A 20381-nucleotide genomic window follows, 5' to 3' on the forward strand; every position below is an offset into this window, starting at 1 on the left:
GTAAATAGAACGGGTTGGAATGGCTTGTGCATAGTTTTAAATACGGTCTCTGTAACTCAGCTGACGAAGAATGCTTTCTTGACACAGTCGGTAAAACCTCCGGTTTCTACACCATATAGACCGGTTCGATTCCTGGTCAGGATACTCGACAGGGATCAAATGCATTTCCCTGTTCTTCTAGACATACGTCCACGTTCGTGGTTGGGACTGTTATTAATTTGTTTTACTGCACTGTTTCAGGTGACCGCCGACGCCATGTGTGTTACTATCCAGGTATTTAGGACCAGTTTAGTGGCCAATGCTAAGGAAGCAGCTGTTACTGTCTCTGACTACTATGAGACAGGTAGGCGTGAATCCCCGATTTCTTTAGCCACGATTGTCCTACCTCCGTACAATAGATATCCATATTATCACTTCGTTCCATTGAAGATCTTACAACATTTCATTAGAGGTTACGTTCTGGTAACCTTCAATTCCATGTACTTCACTTCAATGCATTTTCCAATATAGTATATGGCTCACTTTTTTTATATTAGATATTGTTAAAGAATCTAAGTGTTTCTTTTCATATAAAGAAATATATAACTATATGAACATAATGTCACGCAATATATCTTTGACATACCGAACGGCGTTAAATATCATGAATGATCAACTTATGTCGAATTGAAGTATGTGTCTGTTCTGATACGTTTTTAAATAACATTATCATGAACGAGTGGCTTTAATCGTTTGATAATTTAATATGCAATTAATGTTAAAGCTATTGATTCAATTCTGTTTGAATAATCACAATATTTGTTTTTGTTTACTTCAGCTAACTCCGAAACAGTGTTCTACAAATCAGAGACGCTAAGTGGCGCTTCACCAGAAGATGTCTGTTTGGATCTTGATTGTTTTTAATTTCTATTGGAAAACTTTCAAATTGAAGCAAACAGTAAAGTTATTATCAAAATCCATCGATTTGATTTAATGATTTTTGATTAAATCATATTGACCATATGTAACTCACAATACTCTCTTCAGTCTGAACAGTCTGTTAAGTTTTTCTTGAAACTACTCAGCGTCATCCTCGATATTCAAAGGATTATGATCACTTACGATCTCTACAGCCTTGGACTATCTCATAGTATAACTGGAGGCAAAATAACAGAATATGTAATTTAGTCCTTTGATGTACAACAAAAGAGCCGTATAACGGTACATCGTGGCTTTAAAATAAGGAGTCGCTCTCTGTATAATCTTCGAAGAGTATTTTGCAGGTCTGTGATTAGTTCAGAATTGTTCCTCAGAGCTGCCTCAAGTTTTACTATGAAATTGTCCAGGGTTTTAGATATTGTGATAGTATGTGATCGGAAACTTGCAGTATCGAGGATGACTCAGCGTATCCTGTATAGTTGTTTAAGTTTGTGATGATGACATTTCGCGAGTTTCTCTTGAGTAATTTAAAGATTATCTTTGTTGGTATTTTCCTAATCCTAATCGCGAAATGAAAGTTGTAAGTCAGAAACAAAATCCCGGCCAAAAAATACAATTATACTGTACGAGTTGTGATGTAAGCATATGATGTATTTCATTGCTTTAAAATATGTCTAGATATATCATGAGATGTGTTACCGTAACAAATAACAAGTAATATTCTTTTGAGTTAAGATCTAGGTAAGAACATGTACAGAGTACTTTGTATCACTCAATCATTGGCAAGAGAGATTTGACAAAAAAAAAAGAAATATTTTATAAGATCCAAGGGAAATCCAATTCATTTTGATGTGTCAAAATCATGTTATAAAATCTTAAGCATTAAAATTGAGGAAAAACATTAGTATGAAATCTCCGACTTAAAACGCCGAATGGAATCCACGGCTACAAAATTCCAACACGCTGTCTTTATGAAGCCTCGCACGAGTCATCACGCTTCGCATTCTTTTTTGTTGTTGTAGTTATTGCTGAATGCGATTGCATGACAAATCTGCACGCACGTGACAAAATTTGCACGTGATGCTATAAATTACACAATAAAATCCAGAACGGAAATCGGACCCTTCGGATAAAATCTTAATCTTACATGTGAATCAGTGATAATGAAATGCATTGAGGATTGGATTTTCAAGGAAATTATCAATTGAACTGATGTCACGCACATCATTTAGAGCGAGTAGATATATAATGGTGCGGCAAGGCGAAGCATAAACTTAATGACTGACGTTTTACTTATCGAAGCACAACGTTTTACTTTACTCATATATTTCTTTGTAAAAATGTTAAGATATAAAATGTGTGAAAGCTACATCATTCATGAAATCAAATTTATCGATCAGTCGAGTAAAATGGTGTCTGTTCCAAAGGAAATCTCAGCTCTTTTTTCAGAGTAGTATACACTCCATCCAGGAAATGAAGTAAAATTCAACATTTGACAGCAACAAATATGAGTCTAGTCTTTTGAGGTATTGAGAATACAGTTCACAGACGTTAAACATATTGGGACGTTGACAATGCATTCAGCACTTTTTATCGATACCGTCAACGTGTCGCAGTCAAATCTTTTCAAAATTACTAAAATTTCATTCTTTTCGAGAGAAATAAAGAATACCAAAAAAAAAAAAAAAAAGAAAAAAAAAATGCGCCTGAAAAAGCAGAAAGTGACATGATACTCAAAGTGAAGAGGATTTTGACAGATGTGCACTCAGCAAACATCATATTCACGAAGAATGACAAACCTCTTATGTTTGCATTTCCTGGATGGAGTGTATACTACTCTAAAGAATTGCTGAAATATCCTTTGTGTCTTAGCAAGAAAAGTAATTCATTATTATATTATATGAGGATTGCATAATGATATGATATTATCATTTCTAAATGCAGGTGACATAGACCTAGTTTTAAAGCACAGATTGAAGGTCATTTTGAAATAGTCCTACATTGTTATTTCATCAGATGTTGTTTTCCGTGCGTTTCTCCTTTTTTCTGTCTATTATTAATCTCATACAAAAAATGGAAACACCTGTTCAAATAGCCACATTTAGTTTTGATATTTGGTATTTCTGTGTATCAACGTAATACTAAGTCGTTGTGATTATGTGCTAATATAAGTAGAAAACAAATTACTGCAAAATTAACAAAAGAGCGATAATTTATGCTTGTCTTCATTATAGAAACTTCAAATATGGTATACTCAATGTGATTTTAATCAAAGATGTATATTGGCAATGAAACGATTTTGACAACTATTCATGGTGGGTGAATAGATTAGTGGTGTATGTATGTACTGGGGTATTCTCACATAGATAATGGAGAAGTTTAAATAAGATCAAATATGGAGCATCATAACGCTTACTCTTTTGTTAAATCTCCATCCTTCTGGGGGACAAATATATATAAAACAAACGTTATCGAATTTGAAGAAAAAACTTTCTAACGCTCAATTTAAAAATATATTCAATATAAAATTTATTCGTTTTTTATTTCACAAAAAATGCCATTCATACAAAGGGTTAACGATCATGCAACGTCTTCCTGTTATATATGTTTCCGTATATTTCCGATCGTATCGTGTGGTTGGAATTGTTACTATTCTCGCCTGAATTTAGTTTGCAAGTGTTCATAAGAATCTGGAACGAGAATAGAAATGCATATTTAATGACATATTATGTATTTGCATATCATGAGATATCTGCTCTTGTGGGTAGGTGTTGATTGTGACGTCACATGTTTGCGAGCGTCATACTTTTCGGAGAAAAGGATGTGAGTTTTGCTCACAAAAGGATGACTTCACAATGGATATATACCCGCAAGGGAGATAACTCTGTAATATGCTAAGACGGAATAACTGCATGTCAATAGTTGCGTACAAAGTTTGCTATATGCTATAAATGAATTAGTAACGACAGGAAACGTCACAATTATTGTATACATTTTCAAATTAGTCCTGGTGTGATATTTAACCAATTCACTCATTTTCTTCTTCTTTTTTCTGTTTTGTTTTGCAATTATTTTCTTTCATTTTATTTTAATGAATGTTAGATATTGAATCGGGGTTAAATAAGAATATATTTTAATCAAACCCATCTTAAATATATTATTGGCCTCAATACTTTCTCACATACATTTTATCTCAAAACACATCAATCTTGATACTGAAAGACACATACACATAAATTATAATTGAAAAAAGTTATCTCGAAGATTATCAAATTGTATGCATCTAAAATGATCAGACGTGTTCTAGTATATTGGTATACGTACACCTTTCACCGGGACCGACTGATGAACATCAGATGAGGTTGTCTGTCCGTTTTCGTTGTTTAATGGAGCATCCCGATAGTCCGAAAGGAGTGACCGAGCGGCGTCGTTGTTTATAATGGGTACTCCCTGTATAAGACAAAATGACAATTGGATTATAGGCAAACTTAAAAAATATACAAACAATATTGTGTAAATGAATGTAAGTATATAACGTCCCCTTTCTCCAATATATTATAATGATGAGTTATATGTTCTGAAAATAACAGTTATGACCACATGTACATTTGGTTTGTTAATGTATTTCGACATTTAACCACTAGCCTTCCACCTCAGGAATGCGCACTTAATGAGTCCTAAAATCAATTTTTTAAGTGACCACTTATTAACCGTATGACGGTGGTATTTTACGAGTACCTACGACTTCTCTTCACCACCTTCGTAGTTCAGCACTTCTTACAAATTAACTGGATAGTAAATAGGTCATTTAACAACATCAACCTACATCCATATCGCCACCTTATTCCCATCCTATTCAATGATGAACTACAACTTCAAAAATATATTTTCAAATGATCCATCGACGGTTGATTGATATACATAATTATAAACAATTACAATAACACAAAGATTAAGATGAAGGTTACTTGGATATTGACGATATAACAGAAAATGTGCGCACTGAATCCTACATGTACAATAATTGACTACACCAGTTCACTCACTGCCACAAGGATAGTGTTAAAGGTAACTACACAGATATTCGCCTAAAACCATCGCTCTAAATATAAGTTTTATCCCCAAAGGAAATTTGTAACGATGGAGGATCAAACCCATAAACCATGCATGTCTTTGAAGAAAACCGTGTCCTGAGTCAAAATCTGCAGTGTCCTTTCATAAAACCAATGAAGAAAATAATAAGGTATATTTTTTGAAAATATTAAGTTTGTTTTTCAAATAAATCAATCTCAACATCAATATATTTAGTTAATTCTTACCGAAAAATGAAATCTTTTTTATTTGATATCAAGTGTCATATCCAATTGCAAAAATTATTGAAAAATCATACTGTCGTTTTTCTAAAACAAATATCGATTATTGATAAAGTGCATTTTTTCATATAAATATTCGTTTACTGTGGTGTGATTCTGTGGTTAAAATATAAAAAAAACCATTGTCTATGTTATATTTTTTGTGGTTTTTTATTTTTGATAATTCCAATTACATGCAAAAACGAAACGATTTAAGCATATTCGAGAAAAATGTTGGTATGGAGCATTGGGAAATACACTCATATCCGCTTGTTTTGCACAATAATGCATTAGCGTATAGAACATGACTATCTCTAGGCGTTTATCCAACATATATCACGTTTAACAATACTTGACCGACGAAGCATTGTCAAATTGAATGGTATTTCTATAATTGACTCTGCTATAGAACTACTTACGCCGAGTCTTCCTTTAGATTTAGATCGTAGAAAATTCGCCACGCCGAGAACAATAGCCATAACCAGACCACCAATTAGGATAAAGAACACACCAGCCACATTGCTTAAGGAAAGAGACTTCTTTTTGGACCCCTGTTGAAGATAACAATAGTAGTATCCATGGTAATGCACTGTTATGAATATGCTAATCATAGATTTTGATGATTACAACTTCAGTTTCGTACAAATCAATGAAAAATATATAAATCCGTAGTTAATAAAAAACACGGAGATTTCATAAAACGTTTAAACATATTAGGCTTTTGATAAGAGAATAATCTTTCATTTAAACAACAGCAAAACTAGCAACAGATAATACATATCTTAGAAATGAGTTCCCGTATAGCTGCGCCCAGTTGATTACATGTATTATTATATATTGTATTTCCCCTCGGTAGTATAGGTTTTGAGAGTGGTGCTATACCATTTTATCAGGGGGTTCAGATGAAGATTCCCGTTTCTCAAAAAAAATTAAAACAATACATGAATAAAAAAAATAACATAAATAAAAAAAATATAGAAAATAATGAAGTCATCATAACAACAAAATGGTTTAAAATGTATAGCAAATTCCTTCTAGTTATATCACAAATATGTAAAAATTTGTCCATAGACAAGAAACAATAATACAAAAATGTGTGCAAATACGCATTCCTGTATTGTGAATAAAATAGAATAGCTCAATTATAGTATACCCCGTGAGAATCTGACGCTCCGCACGTTCCCTTGTCCACCCACCATTTCTTCTTCAGCTTTATCAATGTTCCGTCTTCAATAAGTTGCAGAACAGCAATGGATAATTTTTGTCTGAAAACAAAGCACACAGGACAAACATATTATTGAATACAAAAACAAAACAAAACATAGTTACACTTTAAAATTCTGAGCCCAATTCCGTCAATATTTTTGCAATCAAAAGCATTTCAGAGTTTGAAAAAGTTCCTAGAATGAAAATATTTCCTTAATATATGCAAAACTTTCCTAAGGATCCGGGACCACAGTTTAATGAAAAACAACAAAGAACGATTTTTTTCTCAAAAGTATTGTATTATGTCTTTTAAACTGTAACAAGATTCCAGATTTGTTTTTATAAACCAGCCTTAATGGAACAATGAATTGTAATCCACGAGGAATGGAATGCCTGCAAGGAAAGGTTGACATTTAAGATCGCAAATATAAAGGGTATCAATATTACCACGCTAACAGTAAAACATTTTTATTAGTAGTTGATAATTCCGACAACATTGCTCTGAACAGGTAAGATTAATTTTCTCTAAGCAACTGTATAAATATTCATTAAAAATCGTACTGATTGTAATATCAGAGACATTAATTTGATGACAATTTTCTTAATAAAATATTGTGTGATAGCTAATGACATTTGGTAGATGATTTATTTCTGATGATGTTTAAACCTATGTAAGGAATCATACGAGAATTGAATTACATTGGAAGCAATCAATTTGATACGTTTCGGTTTAAGATATCGTTAGGGTCCCGGACTGTAACGCATTAATGCTAAATGGTTCAGCCATTTAGATCGCATAAGGTCGAAAAGGTTGGCAAATTGAACACCGCTGCCACCTTTCTACAAAATATGTTGCAGAAACCCTCCCTCGGGACGTAATTCGTCTTTCTAATGGGAACGTTTTCAGGAGAATTGATGGATCGTGAATTACAGCTAGGTTTAACGAATATGGCCTGGATTCATCTACAGGCCCCTCAGGGGACGCATCGTCTCGAGGTGCCAAGTTCCAGCATCGATCATATTCTTTCCGCTAGTCGTCAACCATTGTGACTAGCGCTATGCCTTAAACGAGGTACAATTTGGATGTATTGGATCGCTATTGATCCTAACCGTAAAGGTTTACTATTGAAATCTTCCCTGACAGCTATTGCCACCTCTACAGATAATCACTACCTGTGTATATTTAGTTCTATAGACGGTTCTTTCACGGAAGTAAATAGGAAGGAAGGAACGGCAGCCATCTGTCTCACTAATGATCGGTAATGGTCTGTTATACACAGTTGCATTCCTTTAGTCCAAGGTCTAAACAATTCGTCTTTGCGTTACCATTACCGCCAATTTGAATGATTCACTTTCATCCATTCCTTGAAATCTCCGACGGAGAATAAACCATGTAGAATGTAACATTGTTCTATATCTATTCCTCGTGGATGTGTTTGGTCCGACAAAACAAGGCTTCGGTAATGAGAAGGGGGAGGGGAATGGCTGACGTGCATTGTCTGTCGTATTTGTCTGTCATTGTATATCAGTTCAAATATATACACTTATATGGCAGGTGCCGTAATATACACGCACAATCGTAACAATGCTTCACAGACAATGCATTACCGCGACCTTCTGGCGACAATAAATGATGTGCATTGGAAGCGATGTGCCGTAGCAAACAAAATTATGGTTTTATTTTATAGTTGTCTTTTCAGATTGAAACGGCCTACCGAGATTTTTTAAGATCCAACTAAATGTAAAGTCAGAAGCGCGAAAGATAAACTTGTCTCCATGAATGTGACATATGGATTTTGGTCGCATGTTAAAAATGAAATTAAGGGTAAAATTCAATTCTGGTTGAAAATGTCACCGTGTCAATCAAATCTCATGTTTTTTATGGCTCCAATTAGAATAAAGCATCATTAAACATTTAATAAAATATATACTAACCTACTGAGCTGAAATCAGGTAACGTTTAATTAGACTGTGAACATTAATTTTAATATATAAGTAACTGAAGACACCCATAAGTATGACCAATTATAAAATAATTTTTACTTCTGTACCCATATATCTTTATATGGAGGAAATGTTATGAATATACTGAAGAAATTGTTGTTTAATTTAACACGTCTTTTTGAACGAAAAAAACACAGAAAAAATAATGTTTATAAATAGCTCGCGTATTGAAAAACGAACGAAGAGTTCCCTCCTAATTGGATAGAATATAACTTATATTCATCAAGAAAAAAGGAATATTCTATTTAGAATATTTGTTTTCTCGTTTTCATTTACAGAGAAGACCATCACTACCAGTTCCACCAAAGGTTATTCCGCCATTGTATTGTACAGAGTTATTTGCGCTTGCGATTAATGCGTCGTATTTTTGTGAATATAACGTCACATTTCTACACAAAATATGACGTCATTTTCGCGCACAAACTAGTGATGTAACAATCAAAAGGCATATGTTCATCCAAGAAACTAAACATAAATGCTTTCTTCAACTTTTTATACATTAAAATTGATCGTAGGTATATAACATAGTATATTTCCATTTGATCAAATTTAGAGAGAAGAGTTTCTTTTTAATATTATTTAAATCCATGAAGATGTTACAAAGCTGAACTTTTCTGTTTAAAATGCCTTTTATAACGTAGCTCCTAGAATATGTTTATTTTACTTTTGGGACTTAAAACCTACCATTATTCGCACACAAAGCAGTAAAACACAACTTTAGTAGCTTGCTGGTCAATAACATACCTTAATTTCGAACCTTTTGGTGTTGCTATTCCGTAACCCTTTGAATTAAGATTTTGCGCCACCTGCATGGTATCACACGGTTCCTGGTTCATGAAGTATTCGTTGTATACTGACTCCAGTAGAAAGGCATACTTCCCCTTGGATCTTCGTACGCGTTTAACTCCTTCAGCGGATGTTTTCACGAACACAGAGGGGTAATGATTCTTCATAAAATTCCACATTATTTTGTACGTATGCACGTTTGATTTCTACAAGGAAAGATGTTTTTGCATTAGTATAATATATTAACTAACTGACCCTAAATCATTGATTAGATTTGTTTAGCTTAATTCTAATGTTAGATTTTCTTCTTTTTTAGGTCTAGAATCAGAATATAGAATGTCGAAAATTATCAGGCTAAATCTTAGTGATGTTATAAAAATTGCAGACTGGTAGTGTCTACATTTAGTATTGCACATGAAATAAAAATCTGTAAATTTATCTCAACATTTATGTGACTGAAAGTTTTCTCGTTAAGTTTTATTTGAGCTTTTATTTCATATATATCCTATAATACAACACAAACTGTTTTTCTAATAAGCAGATTATAACAATAAATAGTGCCTCAATGGAAAAAAAGCAATTGAAAAAACATCTACACTACACTTCTACACTACACCAGATATATCCTCGTTTATAGAATTCATTTCATTACTGTAGACGTATATATTTTAGTGGTAATATTGTTTTTGCTGTCTATGTTCCAGAAATACTGATCTAAAATATGCTTTTATCATGCTTATTTTATTTTATTCGTCTATTTATATAGATATCATGGAAATTGCGCCAATTAATTACTACGCTAACACGATCAACATGACTTTTGTCATAACTTTAAATTGACTATGGAAAAATAAGTACATTTATAGTAATATGACAAGTTTAACGACTCAACTTTAAAGAAATCCTGCGTAGACCCAGAATCCAATGTTCCGTACGACATATCTGGGTGATTTGCGAGATCATCGGCTGAGGAAATTGGGGTGAGTAGACGTTCTATAGTAAGGAAGGCTGCCAGATTGGCTGTGTAAGAAGATATCACTATAAGTACTGCCAGCCACCAAGTTCCTCCTATTATACGCCCAGCGGCAGACCTAAACAAAGAGATAAACAAAATATTATAACGAAAATATCATAAAAATGGAATAACCAAAAAAAGTGACATAGAAAATGAAAAATTCTTTAAAGCTACGCTAACAATAAACCAATTTATTTTCTCTGTGCCAAACATTGTTGTCATTTACATTTAAGACACTTGACCTATTTATTTTTATGTTGTTTTTTATATATAATTTTGCAAACTTTATCCGACCTCGAAATAAATGATCATCGTTAACCCAAATATTTATTTAACAGTAGTCTCATGGCGTTAATCCTTCATTTTAATTAGTAATCTTTTTAATCTAAGACAAATGATATATTGCATTTGACTTTATTATATTTTCCCTCGTTGACTGGCTATTGCAGCAATTAATGCTATATAGAAGCACTGCAACTAATATCAAAATAGATCAAATCTTGCCTTTACACAATGCGGTTATCTGTAACCACGGAAAATATTCCAGGTATTTATTTCCCAGTGTACCGGATATTTTTTTCTGTACGACACCGGCAGATGTTGACACTTGACCTCACCTTCTTGCCAGTGTTTCAAACGGCAGTATTTAGTGTCTATGGAAAACGCTGTTGTGTATTCAGCTACTTAAGTCATAGATAGTAGATTATTTATGTTTTGTTATATTCTAAATAAATATACAAGTTTGAGATATCTTATATACTGTTCCAATAGATACTTTGCATTCTTGGTAAGCCAAATTCCCGATACTTAAAGATGCTACACCGCTGACGAGTTTGATTTTTTTTTCTATAAAAAAGGCGCAGAAAATTTCGCGTTTCTAATGATTTTTTTCATTTCATTTAACGACTAAGAATCGCATAATTCTGTTTTTGATTTGTGGCAGTCCATTTTCGCGATTTTCAATCGCTCCTAAGACACTTCTTAAGTCGAACGCAAAAATAACTTGGATTACAGAAATTTTGTTTGGTGCTTAATTTAATGTATATAACCGGATGTAAAAAGGTCTCGGAATTGCATCATTTTTCATTTTCATTTTACGTAGTACAGCGCATATGTTGTTTAATTGAAATTGCTTTACGTAAGTTTACCATGATACAGAATATTGCATTCCAAACACTTCAGGGAATCGGATCACGTTACCAGAGAAATGAACATGAAAGAATACATCATAACAAGGGAGAACGAACCTTTCAGTGATATGCATAGGCTTTTAATGTCAGTGATAGTATTTCAAATTACAATAAAACGTTATATAATGAGAATTTGGTTTAATTTTCATTACATTCCCTAGATAGACCGTTCATATGACACAATGAGACAAACAAGCAAAACCAGTTCAAACACAACAGACAATATCCAGAGTACAAAACATTTACCTGTTGATATACCAAGTACATTTGAGAAAAAAGTTGTGATTGAATTTAATGAACATCCATATCATTTGGATATTACCCTTTAAATTTACAGCCCATGGTATCCTTGCCAATTGAAAGATCACAGCGTTCATTGATTTTCTGAGTTGTCACATGAGTTCTAGTTAGTTGGCCTTTTCAAATCGTGTCACTGCTCAGATTTCATTTCGATCGACGCGTTATACTGCAATGATGCAATCAAACAGTGAATGTACAGACGGATGGCGTGCGTAACATGGATATGCATTATCGTCCTACCGTATACTGTTGCTCGATTGACGCGTGCTACACAACCAACAGATAGGTAATATTGTCAATTTTTGATATTACTGTCTCACCAAATGACACATATATTGCGAACGCAATTCTGCAATTCATTCAACGCAAGCAGCTCTCGACTAAAGGAGATGCATTGTCTGTAATATCTGACATGAAATTGATTTTTTCTTTTATTAGTCTCAAGAGGCGTGCATTCAAATTCCAAATGTATGTATGTAACAGACTTGTCAGAATTAATCCCCCGGAAAACCTTGCATGTACTCCCTGAATCAGTCAGATCAGTTCAAAGTGTGAACATATCAAATCCAATTTTCATGAGCTTGAAATCATCCACGAAAACCCAAGCAATGCACCCTTAGTCTACATGAAGCACTCATTTGGTCTTGTTGGTATGTACAGACACGGACGTTATACCAATTCTTATTCTGCTACAGAAAAGCACGGGCAAGCGCTTAACTAGAATTGCTTATTAGTACGTACATTTAAACACTTGTACAACTAATTTTGATAAGTTTATGCAGGACACGTACGCCTCCCGTTCGATACGCGCACCATGAGGTTTTGTTTAGAATAAAGTCCTTATTTAAGCATAGCATTCTGATTCAATTGCTTAGGAATTAGGCAAATTGTATAATGTACTTTAGGCTAACGGCTTGTTCAGTCCGATTGTAATGCTAATTTTGTCACGGGTTTCCCATCATCAGTCTATTGAAGATCCATTTAAATTATATACACAGAATAAATAAATCATTCACGTAGCAAGTACAGTTACCATTATTTCTTAATCGAAAACTATATTAATTGACCTATATAATTGTTCAGACATGTAAGAGGTTCAGTTTAAGGTTTCACTGAGGAAAGTTCAATCCATAACACTGAGAAAAAACAAAATATAAAATATTTATGGAAATCTCAGGAAAATATTTTTAACATACCACAAATAAACAGCTGTGTTTTTACACTAAAATTAAATACGATTACGTTTAACGGCATCACACAATAGCAGAAAGCCTACATATTTCATATTCGTATACTTTAAACCAGCTTTCTTTCGTGTGTGATTTCCTTTCGCGAATATCGAATTAACATTTACATAATTAATATTGATAGGATATTTGATTAAATTTTTAATTCCGCTAATGTAATCTTCGCGAATTTGTTTTGAAATGGAAATCGCGAAATTTAGTAGCCAAGTTTGTTTATTAAAATTATCAAAGTTGGCAAAAGCCCTTCAAGGTTCTTAAAATATATGGTAACATATGAAAGGTGGTCTCGCTAAAAATAAGAAAACAAGAAGAAAAAGACGAAGATGACAATCATTACCATGAAATACAGGTATTTGATTTATTCAGGTGGTTCCTAATACAGGTTTGTATTTACTTCTATCAAGTAAAAATACCAATCTCTTGCATCTTTATATCACGCCTGATATTAAATTCTGGGGTGTTGTCTGTAATGGTGTGCTAAAACACGCTATCAACGAGTTTGTAACATTTGTCAGCCGTTTTAGTGAAGTTTACGTGACACCTACAATAATGAGAACAACACTAACTCAATTAAGAATTAGTTACTTGGCCATCAAATGGAGCGAAAAGTGCGAGTGCATTTCAGCTATGCAAATAGCCTAAGGTAGTGTCACAACTTATCGCTAATCTTCGTTAATTGATTCGAATGAGTGTTTCTATCTAATTTAAATATGTACTTAGCACCGCAACACGTTGCCTGTGTGTTATGTACAAAGGAGCACCTTCAGTGATTATTGAGTTGAACCTTAACACAAAAAAACAGAAACAGGTATGTCTGGCAGAAATGCTATTGTCAAAGATCGATTAGGTAACATTGGCTTTGAGCTATTATACATCTGGAAAGTGCTTAGAGTAATGGCTGAAAATTCAGACAATTGGAGGATTTCTAGACCTACGTGTTGTACAGCAATAAAGGGGCTTTAAATGATTAAATTCAAAGACCACCTTGTACTTTAAAAGTACTCGAGTATGATCTTTCTCACACGAATTTCCTTTTAGAAAAAAAATCTCATTTGTTATTGGCATTTATCCTTTTGACCCTTGTCTGGTACAATTGCGTGATTTTTGAGAATATGCATGGAGCACTATCCGTTTTTTGAGTAGCTAATCGTGTTCGTTAAGTAAATCCTTAGAGAGTTATTTGTACGCTTAAAGTTTGTTTCTCTTGTAGTACAAAACAGAACAAACATTTCAAGCAATTTTGAAGATAAGCGATTAAGCAATTTGTTTCATGGAGCTAACAGGGCCCAGTTGTTTAAAAGATGATTAGGCTAGTCGCAGGTAAACGACAATTTTCAAATCAGGATAAATTAATTTCTTACAAAAATGTTTTTACAAATTCTTATAAGAATTTTATTTAAATTTTGCAGTAAATAAAAAATGAAAATTTCACTAATCGTGTGGTCAAGCATACCATGCTTTGAGCAACCGGGACCTGGTGTCTTAATATCTCATCAAAGAATTGTTCCCTATTTTACCTTTGAGATAAAGTTTATTTCTTACCTACATATATGTTTTTTTCTTCTTTACATGTTACAATTTGAATGATTATTAAAGTATTGTGAAACATGGAGAACACACTATCCTATCGAATGGCCTGAACAGGAATCAAACCTTGGTCTCATGCGTAATAAACAAACGGTTCTACTGACTGAACAGTAGCTGCCTCTCAGTTTTATAACAGAGACTGTAGTTAATGTTACATACAAACTGCTATATTCTAAAGACAAAGGCGATTTTTTTTGTATTTGAGCGTTGAAACATAATGTAACGGTGATCTCATTCAATTTAATATCTTTCGTAAACGAGAGTGGGCGGATTTTGCTATTATCATTATTTTGTATCAGGTTTAAAGATGCGCTTTAGGTAACGAAAAGCAATGATATGATAGAAAAACAATAGTTAAAACTGTCAGTACACAAACACTCTCACATATTATGTCTAAATGACTTTGTAGGTTTTTACGATTTATCTCCCTTTTTAATGTTCCTTATGCTCTGCCTATTCTCTTGCTTATGATGGCTCTAACCACGCTTGTATTGATTTTTGTCTGAGTTTGGAGAAGTGACGATACGTTTTGTTTCCAGATGAATAGTATAAATGAAATTTGCACTAAATGTTCGAGAGCTAAATACTATTTGGTCGTAAATCTGTCACATTTAATTAATATGAACATTTTATTAGATATTGACTCATCATTCACTAATATTTTGTGTATTAAAAATGCTTTTAATTACAATCTGTTCTTCTGACTGAGATGATGTTTAATGTCAATGATTGAGTATTTATTGAGTAAAAACAGCATTTTAAACAAAAAGCAATATATAGGTTATCTTTAGCGAAATAGTATATATGTTAACTATGAGAAATTGACAGCTTATTTAATTGCACAATCCTAACACAGTCACTATAATTGGAAAATAAAAGCATTAGAAATCTCTTAGAACATATTCTCAACATTAAATCAAGATTAAGCATTGTGTTGGGATTTAAGGCGATATTTGAATAACACGAATATAATATATAGAACCAATACATTTGTAAACTTTTGCATGGAGTGAAAATGAATTATATCCGATGTCTGAAAGTTTTATTTATGCTGTTTAAAATTTCAGAGATCCATGTAAAATTAACATCATTCGCCTGTTTTCGGATATTAAGTTCTTATCGACAGAGAATGTGATTATTCTTACCTGGGACATGTATCGCTTCCCTGTAGCATAAGGGATCCCATGGAGAACCACAGAGAACTTTTTAGCGTGAATTTATTCAAATACTCCGTCCCTGTTCTCATTTTTATTCTTTTCCATTCTGTAGGACTAAATCGACTAACTAAAAAGATTCCAAAACTCACTACGAAATATCCGATCACTATACACATCCAAAGTGAAATTGAAAACGGCTTCATGAACGAAAATACTCCAGGTTTCTGCTTTTCTGGCTTCTTTATCATTATGCTAATTCCAGTATTCATAAATGGCTTTGAAAAGTCCACCGCTTCTTCACGCTCCATCGTAATAGTTAAGGGGGCTGCTGCCAGATCTGCTTCCTATTACACGAAAAAAAGAAAGAAACCGATACATTTATTTGCATGTGATCAGAAAACGGAAATGAAGATATTCTATAAGGATTGTCTGTTCTTACTAGTTGTTGCAATTGTGACGTCATGCTTTTGCGAGAGAAAAAACAACAACCGAAAATCGCTGCTTTCTATGACATGACCATGTGCTCATAAAAATATGACGTTTCAAGCAAAATATAGTTGCGTTGCAGATAATATTTAAGGCCAGAATAATATAATTTGATTTTCGACGTTTTATATCGTTATATTTACAAAACATTCTTAGAGTAAACAAACAATATAAAAGCAATTAATGTACATATATACAATTTATCATGACAAGGTAAAATAATCATATCTGGTCAAGGTTTAATGTGATATCTATGGCACGGAATTAAATATGTTGATTTCGAGATACCACAACGACGCGGGTAAAATGCAATTTACCATCCATTAGTCCCACTTCCGGGGATTTTACCGTGAATTTAATGACGTTTCAATGACCGGAAAGTGCGACTAATCGACGTATAAAATGTATTTTTCATGTGTCGTTTTGGGATCTCGATTCCCCTGTATTGCTGTTATCCTTCTGCATAATCTTGTCGGTAGAAATTTGCTTAAACTAGACTTTCAATTTCTTGAATTGCATTGGGATCGATAGAAAATGTTGTAATTGAATAAATCGTTCCTGATACAAATGTATATCTCAAGTTTGTATTGCCGAGTAGGACACAATGTGACGGATGTAACGGTCTAACTAGTTTGTCAAATATCGACTAATGAGGAAGGAACCTACTCTTGTTATTTTATAATGGTACTAGAAACGGTTCTACCAAGCTTAAGAATGCTTGAGAACCATTTTCATGATCGAAAATGGTTTCATGTATAGTATATATGGCTTCATTGTGATATGATTAATTCCTCGATACCACTCCATTTTCCCAACAATATTTTACGTGTCGGTTAAACTAAGCTTCACTGTATAGATGCTAATATTCGCAGAGGCTTTAATTTCGCTAAATCTGCGGAACAATTAAATTCGCGAATTTTTTTAGAATTATGGTCTACATACCATAGCCTGTTTTAGGCTACACAAATAACTTACGAAAATAACTACCGCGAATAAGTTCCAAAGATTAAATCGCGGAATTATACACCCGCAAAATTTAAAAACTATTAAGTACTTCCTCAAGAATAAATAAAAAAAGGTATATGTCATATTTTGAAAATGTATGTTATTATTTCAATATTAATAATGCATATCAATATATGTGATATACTGTAATGTAAATAATATTCGCATGTGATTTAATTTGGCGTACTTTGCGACTGATAAGAATCCGAGAAAAAAAAATCGCTGCTAAAACTCGTGAATACCACATAGTTCTGAAGCAGAACTTGTGAAAGTGAATCCTCGGTAAACAAACGGCTAAGGCGTAATTAAGGCAAAGCCGAGTCCCACGAAACAATTCTTTACCTGAACGTTAGTTTTTTCTCATTAAATTATATAATACAGCGGTTCTAAAATGTAAATATCCGCGTTTAAAAGTTAATCAATTGAATTCATACCATATATCTTACTAGAGTACCATATTATGACTAATGCTGGTATCTGATATGAATACGAAGCACTCTATTAAAGTTCAAACATTGATTTTAGATAACATTTCCCCTCTCCCAACTCAATGAGATTATTGCATGATATAATAAGGCATTAAAGATACCCTCATGTTGTCTTCGAAGTGGGCGTTGAACATTAAGGGAATTTTTTCATTTTCTTCTTTTCTCTTTTTACTTCTCTCTTTATTAAAAAAATTTTTCTTTAAAGGACATGGCCATACTCTTTAATCAATTAAGTTGAAACTTTAAAACAAATTAAAAAAATACCACATGATTGACGGGTTGTTATTCTGTATGCAAAATGATTTTAAAGAATAGGAATATTATAAAAAATAAAAAAGGACTAGGAAAAAGATAAAGAAATGCTAAACCTTTGCAATCAGTTCTCCGATCATGCCATTCCAAGTATTATTATCAAATTTCTTCCCATAAACGCCATTCTTGTTCGGTCTTAAGTCGTAGGTAAATCCACATTTGCTGGCAATGGAGTAGATGAAATCTGCACAGAAACCTGAAATTTAAAAAAAAGAAAAGATAAAAAAGTAAGAATTACAAACTGAAATTTTAAAGAACACAAATAAAAATGCATTTTAACCTTTAGCGAAAAACAATTACTTTTGTGGCTTATCGTGTTAAGATCGGCGCTATAACGTCTAGGGAATACCATGCTGGTTGTGGGCAATGCGTGATAAAGTTATAGACAAATTGATGGTTTTATTACATATACAGTACACCCATATAAGGGTCGGTACCATCTCTTTTCTACCAAGCATTAAAAGAGATATTTACAGTTTTTTCTTGTAATGTCTCAATATTGTCGATTCCCTGTTGTGAATTAATTTTGTTTTGGATTTAAAGTCCTCAGTTTGATCCATTTAAACAAAATATTGATATGGTTTTGTATTGAAATCAAAAGATTAACAATACCAGGGACAGCATTATAACATGATACTATCAAGGTCATTAGTTTATAAAGCCCACAGCATTAATGAATGTCAATATATATCGTATTTGGCGTAACACGAACTTCTTAAAACTCAAAGATCCTCTTTCAGTATTTTGTATCAAGTAAAATTAACCCGAATATCTTGACAACGACGTTTGACTTTACATTAGAGATGCGCTATCTTAACTTGATATCTAATGGTTTCGATTGTTTTTTTTCTTTATTTTTCCACATAAGCATTTTAGGTCATTAAATCCTACAAACTAGTAAATAGTACTTCTGGTATAAACTTCCGGTTTTATTGATTATTGTTCAAATTCTTGTAAAGCGTATACGTTGTGAGTGTAGTTTGGTCTGGGAGACTGCGACTGTGTCTCTTTGCAATAATGAAAGCATTTGAAAGAAACTACTATTTAAATACCAATGCTTACCTTCGTATTTGCTATTTCCGACTAATGGTACTCCGTCTTTGGGAGCTTTTTTAAGCATCAGAAATGGTTTCTCCTGAAATAATATTTATATTGAAATGGAATGGTACGTCACACGGATGCTTCAGTATCAGTATTGCAAAGCAAAAATAACTTATTTATTTTACAAACGGAGAAAGCGTTTGAGAGATAAGTAAAACATCAAATATCATTAATACATCTATGTTATCTTTCCCATAAAATGTTTTGTGATTATTAATGTATCTTTTGATTCCGTTTTTTACCTCCCGATTTACATTATTACCTCCCGATTTAAGTGGGAGATAGAAAACTGCACCGCCGATATTTGATATATATATATCGATTTTCATCGATTAAAAAGAGCCAACTGATATTATTGGAACGCATGATTTTGTTCATATTTGATTTTGTTTATATCATGATTCAATGTAGGTTAAGAGTACGTTTCTACGTCAATGTTCGATATTTATAAATATACTGTATTAAATCTTAAACCTACGTCGGATCGTTTAATAGATCAAAATAAAACATAGGTTTGTCATCTTGACCTTTCATTGAGCATATTGACTGTGTGGAATCTGCTATGCTCTTTTTCCCCAAGTTTCACCCTTTTTAGGTATGATAAATGTTTAGACATAAATAACCCATTATAATTACGCAAGCGAAGCACACAGAAGCAAATCATGCTATTTATATGATGGATGGACAGAATGCTATAGATTTCCCGAACATTTTATCATTCATACTCCATAGGAAAATTAGTTTGATTAACACACCATCCGAACAATTGATCGTGCCAATAATAGTTTAGGTCGGGGCCATCCTCACCCTATATATCATACAGCAATAGAATAGAATTTAACGATTATGTCTCAAAAACCTAGTGATGCATTTTAGATTAATTGCTACATTTTCCTTCGCAAGGATTTTGACTTATCTTCGTATTTTTCTATAAAATTTCCTCTTGGTTGAAAATGGCAAAAACACATTTCATAAAATATTACCATTTGGGAAAGCACTTTTATATTCCTTAAGACATAATTTGTGATTTCAATAGGAAGCACGAAATGACGCCATCGTTACTTTAATCCCTTCCCAACAACATGTTTTTACTAAAATCCCCTCGGGTTATACATGTAACAAGTTGAGATTCTCCTCTCGCATAACTATTTTCGTTTCACACGAGGTAAATTATCCATATATGTCGTCTGCTCGTTACATGTAACAATAGTAGGATATTGCAGCAGA

General features: G+C 33.0%; 2 protein-coding genes across 2 annotated transcripts in view; one reads left to right on the forward strand and one right to left on the reverse strand.

Moving 5' to 3' along the window:
• LOC138327261 (CD109 antigen-like) overlaps positions 1-959 on the forward strand; it is a 44133-nt gene extending 43174 nt beyond the window's left edge. The window contains exons 35-36 of the mRNA XM_069273239.1: positions 241-343; positions 818-959. Of these exons, the coding sequence (XP_069129340.1) occupies positions 241-343; positions 818-903 (189 nt within the window). The 3' untranslated portion in view covers positions 904-959. The remainder of the gene's footprint in view (positions 1-240; positions 344-817) is intronic.
• Positions 960-3422: 2463 nt separating this feature from the next.
• The window catches only part of LOC138326684 (glutamate receptor 2-like), a 98276-nt gene continuing 81317 nt past the window's right edge, over positions 3423-20381 (reverse strand). Inside the window, exons 10-18 of the mRNA XM_069272685.1 lie at positions 19116-19188; positions 18110-18249; positions 15751-16106; positions 10159-10357; positions 9225-9472; positions 6424-6535; positions 5690-5821; positions 4243-4368; positions 3423-3608 (exon numbers count right to left, since the gene is read on the reverse strand). Of these exons, the coding sequence (XP_069128786.1) occupies positions 3492-3608; positions 4243-4368; positions 5690-5821; positions 6424-6535; positions 9225-9472; positions 10159-10357; positions 15751-16106; positions 18110-18249; positions 19116-19188 (1503 nt within the window). The 3' untranslated portion in view covers positions 3423-3491. The remainder of the gene's footprint in view (positions 3609-4242; positions 4369-5689; positions 5822-6423; positions 6536-9224; positions 9473-10158; positions 10358-15750; positions 16107-18109; positions 18250-19115; positions 19189-20381) is intronic.

The sequence above is a fragment of the Argopecten irradians genome, chromosome 7 (assembly GCF_041381155.1).
Source record: "Argopecten irradians isolate NY chromosome 7, Ai_NY, whole genome shotgun sequence".
Lineage (NCBI taxonomy): Eukaryota > Metazoa > Mollusca > Bivalvia > Pectinida > Pectinidae > Argopecten > Argopecten irradians.